The sequence below is a fragment of the Xiphias gladius genome, chromosome 1, assembly GCF_016859285.1.
Source record: "Xiphias gladius isolate SHS-SW01 ecotype Sanya breed wild chromosome 1, ASM1685928v1, whole genome shotgun sequence".
NCBI classification, from domain to species: Eukaryota; Metazoa; Chordata; class Actinopteri; order Istiophoriformes; family Xiphiidae; genus Xiphias; species Xiphias gladius.
This window is the reverse complement of record NC_053400.1, coordinates 30,739,725-30,755,997: the sequence shown is the minus strand read 5'-3', so window position 1 is coordinate 30,755,997 and position 16,273 is coordinate 30,739,725. Positions and strand designations below refer to the sequence as shown.

The following is a 16,273-nucleotide window of genomic DNA, read 5'->3' as shown; positions in this document are numbered from 1 at the left end:
TAAGAGGCGAAACTCAACCCAAACATGTGAGAACTGTCTCTACGCAAGTTTGACCAATCGGAGGCTCGGCATCTGTGGATTGTATCAGAGCCTTGTGAGGCAATGCCACCGACCAACATCTAAATCGCAAAAGCTGTATCGGTTCCTATAAATACACATTTGATATTTTCCTAATATCCTTATTCCCAAAGTCTAAATGTTGTTTGACGTTTTTCTACAATAGAAGATTCAGGCAGAAACTACAGCTTAATGATGTAATTGATATAAAAACAAGGTTTCGTTATGATAATCAGCATGGACTCTGGTTATTTTAAAATTGTGATATAGCCTAAATGTGTGTTTTCCTGGTCTTTAAGTGCGCGTCATAGTTGAACGAATCTGAGTGGTATTACTAATATTTTTTTGCTAGAGTCGAGATCTGTCGAACCATGTATCGAATAGCGCTTCCTTAACTGCACTGTATCTTGCACTGAGGCATGTTGCTGTCATTTCAACTGATTCAGTAACCTTTCCACCAGAGAGGAGGTGCTGCGGTTTGTGGGCAGATTTGATTGGCAGGTTAATTAGCGAGTCCTGACCTGACCTCCGGCAGGGAAAATACCTTCCAGTTGTGTTTATCCGATAAATTTTGCTCTTGAATTTCCAAAAATCCCACACAGTCTGTTAATATCTGCAATTAACTGAACCTGTGCACAGAAAAGCTTTACATACCATGCTCTTTTTTTCCCCAAGGGGGTGGGAAGGGTGGGGGGGGGCAAGGCCAGTGTTGATTCAACCTCATATCACAACGTAAGCATCCTAATACAAGCAGCTGTACAACTTGTAGAAAGCAAATGATCTGCAAAAGGTAAGATTTATAGCCCTTCCCTTTATTCAGCGTTGCTTTTGCGTATTGTTCTTATTTTTGAATGTTCTCTCCACAGGATAAAGTGCGCACAGAGAGCTACCGCGACTTCATGTACCGCAACCCTGAAGTGTTCAGAGACAAGGTGAGCTGGCTGATCAGATGCAAACAGACAATAGGGTGTGTGTGCATTAATGTGTGTATAAGTGCAAGGTAGCTGGTTGAATGTACAGCAAAGCCTATTAAAAGCAATAGCCATGTGCATTTTGCAGGAAAGACATTAATAAGGCGATGGTGTCTTTTTTTGTGATTTACACAGTGTGACTTTATTAGCACCTCGAATGTCAACTGCAGAGTACTGATAAGAGGCGCAAGCGATCCACCACAAAACCCATAACCCCCCCCGCCCGCAACCCCCGAAAAATACCCCCCCCCATCCCCCTCTTTTCCTTTGCCTTTAGTTGCAGGAAGCAGTGGCCTGTATCATGAGCATCCATTATATGGGCGGCTGCTGGTTAGTGCTGGGATGAGGCTGTAGAGGAAGGAGGCAGGTTGCGTTGATGGGGAGCGTACATTATCCCTGTCAGAGGGAAGCAGTCGGCAGAGAGGGAAGTGTCACCTTCTACGGGAAGCGGCAGATGAAGAACAGAACAGGATATTCTCGTTTCAGTACTGCTAAGATGGGGGAGGCGGGTGTATAGATGTGGCTGAGCAGTACAGAAAGACGGCGTCAGCAGTATGTCGGCAAACCTCTGTGAACCCATAAAGGCAGCGGGATGTTTACGGGGAGGTGAAAGCTGCCTTAAATAGAGACACAGATAAACTCAGCGTTACGTATGGATGGGTGTATAGTCACTGCAGCTGTGCTGCGGTCATTTAGCACCGGTTGGGGGCCAAGATGAACAAATTAACTGTGACCTATGGGAACCCGAAATAGAGCTGATTGAAAACTACAGCTAATATGTAGCTCATCAGATCTGACGAAGGCCCATGGCTGTCATGTCATGCTTTTGATAAATTTCTAAAAGCATATACAGTGCACTGTATATACTTCTTTTCTACAGAGCGAATGTTGCTGCTGCTCCAAAAAATATAAAAACTGCCAAACTGTTGGAAGGCCCACAACCAGATTACCACTAGAATCTTACTAAGTTACCCTTTGGTCAAAAGCTGTTTTCCCATTAATTTCTAGCACAAGCCGCAAGTAATATACTAACAAAGAAACTGTTGGGTGAAAACATACCTTCCCTCTAACTGTAAAAACCAAAATGTGGAAGATATGTGAAGAATTTGACTAGCAGCCGTGTTCGTACTCTCACATCTACAGCTAACAGTTTGGTATTTTATCCTGCTCAAACTGCCTCAGTTAATTTTCAAAGCAAGTACAACGTGGGGTAAGAGAGCAGCTCTTTTCCAGTGGTCAGTCCTTGCCCTGTTTTGCCTTTTTCAGCTGCATTTTTTTTTTTTTTTGGAACAGTTACTCTTTAACTTAACGTCCCCTGCAAATCTTGTTTTTGCTATCCTCTAGTGGTTTACTTCTCACCTTGCTCCAGTGATGTACAGGTGAACTCCAGGACCCTGTGATATCGCTTTTGGTCCATACTTCTGACCACGGCCAGTCACACTGAGTGTGGTCAGGGGTGAAACAGGCCTGAAAAGTTCAGCCTGAGAAGGCAGTGAAACCCTTGTTCACAGCCTGGTGTTGAGCCTCCAAGAAGGCTCCTGCCTTTGATGATCGTTGATGACTGTATTGGTTAGCACTTTGTGTTAAGTTATTTTGGATGGAATTGGTTCCATTTTTGTCACCCAACGCGTCACTGCCCAATCACAGACAAACCACCTACAGTGGCCCAAAGGGCCTGAGCAGTCCCACTGGCACATTTAACTACCTGCTCCAGCTAATGGGAGTATTCCAACTCTGAAATTGGACATACATCTACTGAACTTTCCATATTTCTGAGCCCTGGGGTAATTTCCTACCTCTCCCACTCCCTCCCATTTCCCCTACCGTCCTGCAGGTGGTGCTCGATGTGGGCTGTGGGACTGGCATACTGTCCATGTTCGCTGCCAGAGCTGGGGCCAAGAAGGTTATAGCAGTTGACCAATCAGAAATCGTTTATCAAGCGATGGACATAGTCAGGTGAGACACACGCGCACTACAGTCAGTCACTTTTTTTTAACACCTGTTTCTCAGAAACGTATATACTGTAAATCTTTCTGTTTGCCTCCACCCAAATACATTGGTGGGGCTCCCAGAAATGGAAAAATTACATTTTTAAAACTCAACAGCACCTTGTCTGTCAGTTGGCAGTTAACAAGCTAGCAGATTCGCTTACTATGATTAGCGCTAGCTCGGCTACACCTCTCAGTCATGTGTCCCTTGTCGTGCTCGTCATAGCGGGGTTAGACGGGTCCTCTTCCCCGTGTGTGCAGCAGAGGATTGTGGGAGTAGAGGTCTGTGTGACCTCGAACCACCTTTTTATGTGTTGCAGGTGGTTGACTTCAATAGAGCTGCTGTCAGTCACACGGCTGTAATGACGCACATGATTTACACCTGCGGTCGGACTCATTCACCCCTCGACTCTTCTCACCTGCAGTAGCAACAGTCCGAGGCCTTCACTCACTCGCTCACTCAGTCACTCACTCACTCACTCCGTCACTCAGTCACTCACTCACAAACGAGTAGATGACGCCCCGCTGGTACCTTTTAATGCAGTCATCAGTCCAATTTCAGGTGCTGTGTCTTTCCAGTTTTCCAGCAGCTGGTTCTCCACAGCGGAGTCCATTTACCTCCACCGGAGCCTCCGCCGGCCCCACGCTTACCTGCAGCCACTTCCTCCATTACTCCACTGCTTCTCAAATGCATTTTTGAGTTGGGAGCCATTATGACTGCTGCTATTACTATTATGTAAGAGAGTGTCGTATAAGCAAAACAACGGGGTTTGCTGAATGAAAAGGACGTTTTAATTTTACAGCCCACTGACTCGCTGTTGGAGTGTGTGTTGGCATGCAGGCAGCGTCGCAGGTTCGCCAGTGGTGGAGATTCAGCTAAAGAAAGATGTTGTAACCCCCACCTCCCTCCTACACACTCACACACAAGGGTGAACACACAAAGACAAACATGCATAAAGATACTCCACTCTTCGGTCCCTGGTTTGTGACTTTAAAGCTCTTATTTCTCTGTGTGTGTGTGTGTGTGTGTGTGTGTGTGTGTGTGTGTGTGTGTGTGTGTGTGTGTGTGTGTGTGTGTGAGAGAGAGTGTGTGTGTGAGTGTGCGCAGGCATGCAGCTGGCCTGTGCGTGTCCATCACTTCGTCTCAATGTTAATATCAGGACTATAATTACAGTGGCTCCTGTTGGTTGGGCAGGAGCATCCATCTCCTGTCTCCACTCCGTCGCCGAAGTTTAAATGAAAAGCTTAATGTGACTTCCTTCCTTCACAGTCACTTCCTTAATGGATAATGTCTAAATACCTTTTTTTTTTTTTTTTTTAAATGGCTGGGACTGATGGATTATCCAACAGAATGCTTTGAATTGTTACAACAAAGTGAAAAAAGCTAGACCATATTTTATGTAGATGAGTGAAATTCAACTTTTTATGTTGATGTGAACTAAATCTATGCGGATTATCAATTTAAAGATGTTTACTGACCAATATTGGACTTTCGGTAGACAATGCCGATTAATGTCTACTAGCCAGTAACACGCCTTATAAATAAATGTAATCCAGGACAGTGTGGCAAAAGTAAGTTTTAAATATTTGTGTTGACGTTTTTGTCATTACTTATCCCAGTAACATGATTAGAATAAAGCTTTAATTTCATATTTAAAAAAATCTTAATTTATGTAACATTCTATTGCTTTTTTGTTCTCAACCAAAGAGGGTGTGCAAAGTTAAACCTGAGAGAAACTCAACATAAAAAAATAATATATGGTGGCAGTTTTTGAAAATCTTACCGCTGTTGGAAACTTTGTATTTTCATTATCTTTAGTAAGAACACAAATATCCAAATTATGAGAAAAGAAAAACCTAATGTGCCATTTAAATTTACCTTCAAATGACACAGATGTTTTGCAAAGACTAATTTCCTCTGATGTAATGTATAGCGGTTCTCCCCCCTCTTCTCACAGACACACATGCACATACACAGACAAATACAAAGCTGCACAGATACTGACTCTCTCCCCAGAGTCCTGACATTGTCCTCCAAATTACCCCAATAATGAGATTACAGTGTTTCCCTATTGTGAAAGGTAGAGGGGGTGGGGGGTTCTGAGTGAGGGCTGTGTGTGTGTGTGTGTGTGTGTGTGTGTGTGTGTGTGTGTGTGTGTGTGTGTGTGTGTGTGTGTGTGTGTTGGGGGGTGGATTCTGGGAGGAGGTGATAGCAGCGGTAGCAGTGTAGCAGAGAGGGAAGAGACAGTTGAAGATAAGGATCGCTGCTACAGAAATGCTCTCTGGGCTGCTGTGAGTAATTGTTCTGTCCTCGGTAACATTAGCTGTCATGATAATGGAATATTCACAGAGATTGATTCCCAGACTGGAAAGGAAGGATCATTTAAACAGCAGCACCGATCTTACAGTTCCTACCTGGGCCTGACACCTCTGCAGGCCTACAGTTACAGTTTCCCACCTTTCACACTCCCCAAACGGCTCATTTACAGATCGTGACAAATTTGAAAATTGCCTAAGAACAGAGAGAAATTTGATTGTTGCACAGTTTGGATACATATCTAGATATATACTGTACATCATCCATTTTGGAAAGTTGTTTGTAGTTGACGTGACTCTGATGTCCTTGTCAGTTGACTTGTCCCCCCTATCTTGAGTGACTTAAAGCTGCACCCATCTCGTTTTTTATGTTAACAAGGGGTCAAATGACTACGTGAGAGATGAAAGGGGTCATTTATTGTGATGAACCCACAGAGAATTATCACCCTACTCCCCTCTGCTCTGTGGACTGTTTTCAGCTCATTTTGTTTTGTTTTTGCCACCTCCAGCTTTACTGTTTTGGTTCACTGTCACTGCTCTCGTCAACCCCAGTAGGCAGGTCGGGCAACTGTTTTCAGTGAAAAAGCTCTGATAAACCCGGTCTATGATACCAGCCCAGCACAAAAAGGCAGACAGACAAAGCTGACAACCTTCCAGTAAAGAATTTAGCAACTGAGCAGTCGTACATTTCCCTCAGGAGTTGGTAGAGACTATAGCTAAAAGTACAGTGAATATTGGACCTAAAATCAGCTGGTGACCTGAAGCATGACTCCAAATCAAAGCTAATGTTGCTCTGTGCCTGCTGTATGTGTACGAGGGCAGCTGTTTGCTGACAGGTTCACCATATAAACCTTGTGCCGCGGCCACCAAGTGGCCAAAAAAATCAACTAATTCTCCTTAAATATGATAGTCTAATTGGTGTAACTGGCATTTGCAGGGCTTGCAGTATCCACCTTTTTGAACAGTGAAGGGACACCGCAGCAAAACTACAAAGTGCACTCTTGAACCATTGGTTTGTTGGATGCTTGGTGATGTATAATTGGAAAGGCTTGTGTTTCCAAGCCCTCTGACTCTTGCATGTTTCCCACAGGTGCAACCAGTTGGAGGACAAGATCACTCTGATCAAAGGCCGCATAGAAGACATCAACCTCCCTGTGGAGAAGGTGGACATCATCATCTCAGAATGGATGGTCAGTACATATTTACGGATGTGTGCGCATATACATAATGTAGCGGTTTTTGGGAATGCAGGAGTGCCAATCGGGTCAAAGCCTTCTACCTCTAAAGCGTCATTAAAAAAAAATGATGCAAGTTCAATTCCAACTCAAAAATTGATTCGTTTATATTGATGCCTGAAAATGTGAATTAGTAAAGATTAAATTTCAGGAGTCCATCTCTTTCACCAAGATGCTCCTGTGTGATTTGCATGGATTCAAACAAAAAAAGGGAAAACATGGCGTTAACATATGCTCAAGCGATAGAATTCCATTTTTGAGTGGATATGAAGAGGTTTTGAAGAGGCCTCTGTGTATAAAATGCGTCTGAGTTAAGATGTACATAGTGGAAAGTTAGTTCCACTGACAAATGGCTAAAGACTGGACATAGTCTTAAAACATAGCAGGTACCCAGTACGGTGCTACCCGATACAATACAACTCTTTTTTTGGGTGTGTCAATACATACATCGACACAAGTAATAACATTAACAAAGGCTCAATTTTCAGGTGTTTCCTCTAAGCCATACCAACAAAACCAGTGTGCACAATTACAACTATGGAACTACAATTTCAACAATGAACACCCAAAATGTAATGCAACCATTATTATTGTATTTGTTAAACCTGTGTTTGACAGGTGAAAATGTGCACTATGAGAGAGGTCCATTGTAAACTAGAGGATAGTACTACAAAACAACATCTGCCAATTTGAATAGCGTGATAGCACCGATTGTTTAACAGGGCAGTGACAAATAATTCACACTCCACAGAAGTCAGTCAGTGTCAACTTGAAACAAGTCAGTCTTCAAATTTTCTTGTCTCTCTCCCTCTATAACAAACATGTTGGCAACTTAACATGCTTAACAAAAAGCTCAAAGCCCTTTTGATGTCATGTATATGCATTTACTACATTGAGAATCCTCCATACACCATAGCAAACCAAAAACCTGTGATAGGGAGCACTGCACTGGGCCCCGTCATACTTTGAGAGGTGCTTTAGTTCACAAGCTCGCTGGCGGTGACCGGACTAGACCTCAACATGCCAGGTCGTTCTTTTTAAAATGGATCTTTTCTGGCCAATAGAATTTGCATCTGCGCTATTAATGGGAACTACTGGTTTTGCCTGGATCTTAAAATATATTTACATATCCGTCTACTTTTTGGCCTGTTCTGAAGCCAATAAGTTTGCCCATATGTGTGTTGGGAAGATATCTTGGAAGCTTTTTTTCCGTCCAACAGTAGAACTCTTTGAACGCATATGTGCATATACTCAAAATGTAGACGCATAACTTAACCTCAGATTGGTCCTTTACCAGCCAATGAGTTTGCAGAATCCAAGGTGCCAGCAGCAGTGACGCATGCTTTAAAAATGGCTTACACAGGCCTAACCTCGACCATGAGCTCCTCCAAATACCAAACTAGGAAGAGCAGTCTTCCTTCCACTTGATGCCCATTTATCAGGGAGATTCTCTGTGGCGATACGGGCGGGACGGCCAAAGTTGAACGCACCGCTGAAGTCATCCTTAATTCATGAGCCTCCCGTATCCCCCCCCCCCCCATCCATCGTGAAACCCCAGGGTCGTGAGCAGGGGTCACCAGCCAGAGCCTCCCCATCCTCTCACCGGGGAAATTGAAATTCGGTGTGGTGACGTGCCGGTGGAACGGTGAAGGATAGGGGGGCTAATCTCTGATGACACTAGCTCACAGAGCACTAATAAATCTAAGAATCCTCTAGTCGCTTCTCATCACGGCAGAGATGGCAGACATTTCACAGAGTGGCCAGGACTTCAGAAGCTGCCCTCCAATCTGCCTGTATAAAATTGAAAAATGACACTTGTCATAGGAGTAGACTTTCTAGACATTTTTCCGAGTGTAAATGACTTTAGAGTTTATCAAACTACAACGACTTCGTCTTATAGCCAGGTAGTATCTTATTATCTCAGAGAGATTCTGGAGGTGTCATCACTCTTGTATGAGTTTTTCTTCTTACTTTTTGCTTCAGATGCCTTTTTTTCAGAGTAGTCATATAAATCACCAGTGCTGTGTTTTATGTTTTTTTTTTTTTTTTTACCTTCTTTGTGAATTTTTGACATCATTGAATTTATTCATTTTCAAACATATAAATCTATAGTTCTATAGTTTATAGAATGATAATTTGCTAATTACATTTAGTGTATGAACAGGATGCAAGATTGAGCCCTCATTAACCAGAGTCTCTTAAATAACCTTATATCAGAAAAAACCTTTTACTAAAAAAAATCAATAATCTGATTTCAAATTAACCATTAAAACCATTCATGAAATTGCTTAAAACAAATGAATAACATTGTTTGACAAGCCGAACATTCAATGTATTAAAATTCTGTAATTAACTTTCTATATGGTAGTTTTCCTAGTCAGCTGCGGAGTCCCCCATTCTCACCCTGGAGACACAGGAAATGATCCTTGCATATAATCCAGCGTTAGTGTTTTATCTCGTTGATATCTGCCTGACTGTTTACTGGCAATTCTCTTACAGCCATATCAGAGCTGTTTTGAGTTACTGCAAAAACATGCAAACCTAACATCGTCTCCTACTGCAGCTGGTTGACGTTGAAGGCGCTCAGCCGGCTTTTACTGTGAAGCAGTCACAGGAAACGCAACATATTCGTCACTGAGGTTAGCACTGACAGTGGCTGTTCATCTGAAATAGGCCAATAAAACAGTAGATCAGTATTAAATATTACAGGGAGTAATGGAACAAGAAGGAGCAGCCACAGAGAGCTATTAGAGAAAGAGCTGTAGGCAACTCCTAAGCAAGGTAAACAACTTTGATTACCGTGCCCAGCTGTTGTGTGGAAAACTACTTGGGCAGTATTCAGCATGAAATAATATTGTGATTGATCATGGCATGATGGAAAAAGGCCAATTACGTCCTTATTGGAATAATGTGAGTTTGTTTGGCTCTCTGTAATAAGATACAGCAGTTTCTTTAAAGTCACTTTGAATATTCTTGGCCTAGTTGGTAGTTCCTCCCCGCATTATGACCAAACATCCTTGTCGCTTTCAACTGTAAAGTTGGCAAATTATTGAGGCAAAACAACATCAAAAATGCTGTATCTTTGTGACTTTGATCAAGGGTTAATACCTTGGCCTGACATGGCTTTAATGCATGCCGCTGGTCTTGTGTGACCCTGCTGAAAATACACTCAAACACGCACACACACACGCACACTAACACAGATTGGAGGCTCGCTAGGGCCACCAGAGAATGGCCTAATTGGATCACAGCAATGGCAAAGATGCACAGGGGGAATTCTGTAACTAAGAATGGATTAACAGCCAGCATTTCTTCTGTGTATAGAAGCTGCATGCTTTGTAGTTTCTAGAAATACAGGATTAGTGAAATAAAAAGGAAAAGGATAAAAAGGAAAAACTCAGTTGGAAGACCAGAACTGAAAACTGAGAACTTTTTTCATAGCTACCCTCAAGTAAGTTAGTACGTACAAAGTATAGTATAACAGTCTAGCGAGTCTGTTGTCACTGAAAAGTGTAATTAATCTGAAATATGTAGAATTATTAGGCCAACAAATCCATGCTTTCTGGATCAAGAGAGTGAGCCTCGGGTCTACTGGCAAAGAAAAGCATCGCTCCTTTAAAAAAGCAAAACAAGAACAACATTCATCTACTGTGTCATCACATGTACAGTGATTGAAAGTGTTGTTCTGTGGCCTGGAAAGTAGTCTGTATTGAGTGGAAGGCGTTCAGTGAAAAATGTTCAGGACTTTGAAACAGTATTCATTCCAGAGAGACTGTAAACTAATACACTATGTAATTAAAAAAAAATGAGAATGAATAACTCTAGAACAGGATGACAGCTTGTCTCTACAACTTTGAAGTGTTTACATCAGGGACGTACACAATTAATTTAGCAACATTGCTTTGTCGTGCTAGAAATGGTCAAAGGGGAACCTGCTAGCTTTAAGACCCATTAAAGGACTCAAACAATCCCCATAGCTGTCCTATTTAGACTTGTATGTGTATATTTAACATGTGTTAAATTGGATTTACACACGGGAGCCATTTTGTGAGCAACGGCAAGAGATGGGCTCGGTGACAGCACGCAGCATCTCAGAAGTCCTGTCGCCATCGTAAACGTTGTTGTAACCCCGAGCAGAACTTTGCACTTTTAAACCAGGCTAATAATTTCACCCCTCCTTCTCGTCTTCGTGGTAAGCTAGGCTAACATGTGTTACCCCTGGGTTGGATGCACAAGGATGTAGACACTCTCTTGCGAACAAGATGATGATCTCAAAGACACTTACTGAATTAATAAAACTTAAACTAAAAAAATCTGTCTAACACATTAAAGGAATTGATTGATTTTCTCATCTAACTCTCTGTATTACAGGAAATAAGCAAATTTCCCAAAATGTCAGTGTATTCCTTTAATTACATTTCCATCAGTTTATCAGCCATCTTTACAGATGCTGTGTTTCACTCTCACATTGCAGTGGACATTTTATATTATTATGTAATTATGGACATGTATTGAAACCTGTATTACTCACAGTTTTATAATGGTGCTCTGTAAATGACCATCAGTTATTTCTTTATTTATAAAGTGTCATCATGACCAAATGAAATGGTATCATAAATAGCAGATGTCAGTAATGATGATTAAAAGGGTTTTTTAAAAAAAGAGCCGTAACTATCCACATATCAGCATATTGTAGCTTTAGAGAGATAACCTTAAAAGTTTTTTCATGAAGTAATAAGTTACTTCCCTGACAATTAAAGGCTGTTATGGAAGAGAAATAGAGGATTATATCACTGATGTTCAGCCGTCAGAGTCGTGGACATAGCAGACAAATGGTGGTTACAGGGTTAATAGACAGAGATGGGTGATGAATGAGATGTATCCGTGGTGGTGGTGGAGTAGTAGAAGCGGGCAAAAGAGTGTCTGCTGTGGCAGTGTTTGAGAGACTGCCTTTAGCAGAACCACTGTCATTTCATAACTCATATCATTGATCGGTCCTCTCTCTCAAGCACACCGAAAAACAAACCGTCCAGATAGGATAAGAGACTCGGGGGGCCGACGGGGAGGAGGAGAGCTGAGTTCCTCAAGGGCTAAATAAAGATTGTTACTCCAAGATCAGTCAAGGGTGATGGGCCTGCTGGCTTCACAGCGTAAATGGCACATTCATACAAATACGGACATCAGAGTAGACTGTCAAAGCAGAGTTGGCTTTAACAAACTTTTGTTACATAGTAGTAGAGTCAGCATTAATAACCGAAGCCTTAAAATCAGCTCTGAAAATCACTTTCTAGTGACAAACCACAAACAAGACATATCTGCATTCAATGGAAAAGTCCACCCTAAAGTCACTAACATGGAGACAGTGACCTAACACTGACATACTCTGTATATCTGACTCTATTTTCGTAGAATTTATTTTCCAAAATTGTGGGTAACTGTAATAACGTAGATAACATGACATCCATTAGATATACCCAGCAGCTATAATGGTCTTTAGAAAGAAAGAAATGTTTCACTAGCGTTTCCTATGTAAGTCCGCATACTGGCGGAGTCTTGACAGGTGCCATCGCGAGTTTTGATGCGCGTTACCTCATCGGCATACGTCATCGTCCTATTTTCTAGCTTCGCCTTTCAGCTCTCTAGCAAAGCAGCTTCACATCCACCTCCTGGCTCGTTCCAGGTGTTGTGCCTTTACCACTACTTCTGTCTGTAGGGTGAATCCGGTGTGTGCGATGAGCCTCACGTGACGTGCGTCCAATGACGACGGTACGAGACGCGATGCGATGCCAGTCCGTCACGCTACCAGTTCCTTAGTTTTCGCAAGTTGAGCAATCAGTTAGAGAGAAATCGGAAAAGAGAAAACCCAGAGATCAATTTCTACACCAATAGGAGCCAATGCAGCCCGGAGACATGTTGTTGTTTTGTGCGAGGTTGTTCTCAGGTCGTCTAAATTTTAAAATCTCAATTAGTTTTGAAACTGATTGTAATATACCTTGCATAAGATACATTTTGCATCATACACTACACAAAATTACTTAGATTACCTATGTACCACCCATGGAAAGCTCTCCCAACCTTTCTCTTTGTCCATATTGTTGTGAAATGTCTTGTTATACTGGGCTGAGGCAGTTCTGGCCACATTTTAAATAAGACTTTTCTCCTTTTCTTCTCTGCTGTCAACCAAACCTGCAGATTATACCAGCTTCTTGTCTCTTTCTAGTCTGCATTTAGAAAGTCCCGTCCTTTCCAGCTTCAGAAATATTGAAATATTGAGTTGGAGCTCATAAGTGTTTAACGACTGCTCTGTAGACCGCTGACATTAGTGAATATTCTGTACCAACACGGGTACCGATAAATGCCCTGAATCTTTCTAATGGATCTGGAACATAATGGCCCCAATACTACTTTGATTCTAAAGGTCTGATATAGTTCAAGTGTTATAACATAACTCAGTGCAGTTAAGGTGGACTAATGATATGAAATATTATGATAGGAACAAAGTCTTGACGTTTCCTTGAAAGGACATTTAGACATTTAGTGCCAATGCTGAACCTGCATCATACATCCTGTTTTTTGATAACAGTTTGTGTACAGAGGCAAGGGCCAGCATCCATGAGTAGCATCCTTGTTGGCGTATGTGGTAACTCACTTTGGGTGAGCGGGTGTTCAGTCTGTTTCATTAAATGTGAAAGGAGCCCTGAACAAGAAAAGTGTCAGAGAGCCCTGTTCAACTTCTCTGCTGCGGAGGATTTATTTGTGCCCACACCTCTGATATTTTACCTTGAGGTGAACATAGTTTGACTACAAAACACGTGGCACTGGCACGCGCAGACGCACACAGTCCGAATCCTTGTGTGTGGTAGTGTTGTGAAGTCAAAGTAAGGGCAGCCCTTCCACTTTAGCCTCATTATCAGTGCTGGGAGCTTCACCTGCCCTAGAAGAAGGTGGTAGTCATCAGTCATCCTGTCCTTCAGTGTGACTGGCTGTCAGTCACACACACGCACACACACGCACACACGCACACACACACACACACACACACACAGACACAGACAGTGACTGTGCCACAGGTGTGTCCATGTTCTAATGAGGATTCATTGCCTGTGCTTGCTTCCCTAAGACCTTCAAACACTCCAGGAAGTGGATTTCAGCCAGCTGCTTGTGTAACAAAACTTCTGATGCATTAAACTCAGCCCACTTGTTGATATTTGGTAGATTTCAGGTGCTGTGGTTGATTAGTCACACAGTCTGTCAGAAAGACACTTCTGTGTTGCATGTTAGTAAATCATGCAACTTTTTTTCTTTTCTTTTTTTTTCACCTTCGTGCACAGTGAGGCATAGACATATTGCCATATAGGCAGCCATTTACTAGGAGCAGGGTGGTATATAAAGACCAACAATGCAATTCAATACAGTTATATATATACTCTATATATCCAAAATGCGATTTTGCATTTCTGTCATCTGGTCAAAACAATCAAAGTAAAGGGGTAACGGCTCTCTGGTTTGAATAACACTGCTTCATGCAGAACATGAACCTGACAGTCTGATGTATCCCTCTAACAGACATCCTCATAAACCCAAACCCATAATCCTGCATCAGTCAGTGGATTGTTTTTTTGTTTTTGTTTTGTTTTTTAATGCTGCACACTTAAACCTTGACCTTTTAAAACAGAATGCGTTTTCATGTAAATGGGCCTTTCCCAAAATCCAAACTGTAAATTCATGTGTTGGGAAATGATGTGTGCCTGTATTATAACTATCTGGTCAAGACATTTACGGCTGACATAACGGAGGTTCTTTCCACATTACAGCTGCCAGCAGCTTGTAAAACCTAACGAGACATTTACGCATGTCATGCTCCCTTTATTCATTTATTTGTTCAATTGTATTTGGGTAAGAACTTTATAGAACAGAAAATAATGAAAGCAGCTCTTTGTAGAGCTGCTAAACCTAAAGAGTAACTTCAGACTGTTTCAGTGCCCTCTCTGGTTGAAAGTTTCCAGCCGGTTTCACCTCTCACCAGACAGCCAGTTTGTTGGGTGTGGTCAGAAGTCTACACTGTCGCACCTGTAACCACACCCAGGTATGACAGGTGTGTCATGGGGCGCTAATGGAAAACGAGTACATCACTGCAGCCAAAGGGGAGAGGGTCACACCCTGGGGGTCGGCAAATACAAGATTCACAGGGGGTCTTCAGTTTTTTTAAAGGTGTCCTGTCTTTCTGCTGAGAGTTTTAGTGTCCCATGATGATCTGTCGATCTGCTGTTTAAAGATGTGTTCAGACTGAACGTGAGGCTAATTTTAGATGCAGCATGATTGCATACAAAGACATTGCAATGATGGGAGTGGATGGGAATATACACAAATTCCTGGTTGGCGCAAACTGAGGCAGAGACCCAACTGCACACTAATCAAAGACTCTGATGAATGTACAGAGACGAGACTTAAAAGAAGATACAATGGGGGAAAAAATAAATGAACGCACTGGAGTTCCTAGTGAGTTCTGAGAGCAGTCAGAGCCATCACATAAACACACACAAACATGCCCAACACACGGTCGGTGCATAAGGTTGCTACTTTAGCTGACAGCTAATGTCTGTAAATCTCTGATGTCTGTGCAGTCTGTTTTGTGCAGGTGAAGATGTAATGGAAAAAAAAGTGGTAGAAATACAGGGCCATGAAATTACACAAAAAATTAAGATAATGGACACATGCACGTTCTTCAAACCACATAAAGGTTGAAAATTGCGCTACGTGATAAAAACACATTAAAATCTTTCATGTCTTAAAATCTTCTACATCGTATTTTACAGGCCATATTAATCATCGGGACATCTAAAAACACATGATGTCCTTATCATTGATTTCAGAAGAGCCACTGCTTCTAATAACCTTGTAGCTACACCGCAGATTACTTTGCTGTTGCAGTATCTTTCCCTTTCATCCCTCATCTGCATGGCTTTAAATGGAAATTAGGCTGATACTGAAACCTACCCTATATACACTTACCAAGGAATAACACACTAAAATCTATTACAGGGATGTGTGTGATATGTTTATGCTAATTTGGTGTAATCTGACCATGGACTAGTATAGAGGAGGTTTGTTGATATAGAGGTGCTGCCTTCAATATGCAGTGAAGCATGGAAGTATTCCCCCTCACACACACACACACACACACACACACACATCCAGGAACACACACATTCATGCATGCACACCATCTCCTTTATTTTGCCTTGGCCCTCCCGGGAATGGGAGTGATGATGATCTGCAGTAATTGAGGAAAACGTGCGTTGAATGCAGAAGGAGAGAGGAGGTACTGGAGGGCGGAGGAGAGTGTAAATTGCTGATGCAGATTTTGTGCCCACATTCCTCTTGGTACCTATAACTGACATGGAATCTTTAAATTGTAGCACACTAACCTTTTTTTCTACTCTGCCTTCAGCAACTAAAGAGATGAAAACATTTCAACAGTAATTATAAAAGTTCTCTGTGTAGAGTTTATAAAAAAAAACCTCGTACGTAATAGACTTTTGTGTGAAGTTAAGGACACTGATAACTCAGTGAAACAGGTAAAGCCCTTGATGAAAGTAACACAGCTGTAAAAGTGTGTTTGCAATTTTTTTTTGTGTGTGTGCTTGTGTGTGTGCATTGTTGTCTATGTAGATGTGTGGTTGAGTGTGTGTGTGTGTCTGTGTGG

The 16,273-nt window shown here is 42.0% G+C and overlaps 1 protein-coding gene across 1 annotated transcript in view; it reads left to right on the top strand.

Moving 5' to 3' along the window:
* Positions 1-16,273, top strand: part of prmt3 (protein arginine methyltransferase 3) — a 55,037-nt gene that overhangs the window by 5,879 nt on the left and 32,885 nt on the right. The window contains exons 8-10 of the mRNA XM_040125569.1: positions 924-989; positions 2,863-2,984; positions 6,423-6,522. Of these exons, the coding sequence (XP_039981503.1) occupies positions 924-989; positions 2,863-2,984; positions 6,423-6,522 (288 nt within the window). The remainder of the gene's footprint in view (positions 1-923; positions 990-2,862; positions 2,985-6,422; positions 6,523-16,273) is intronic.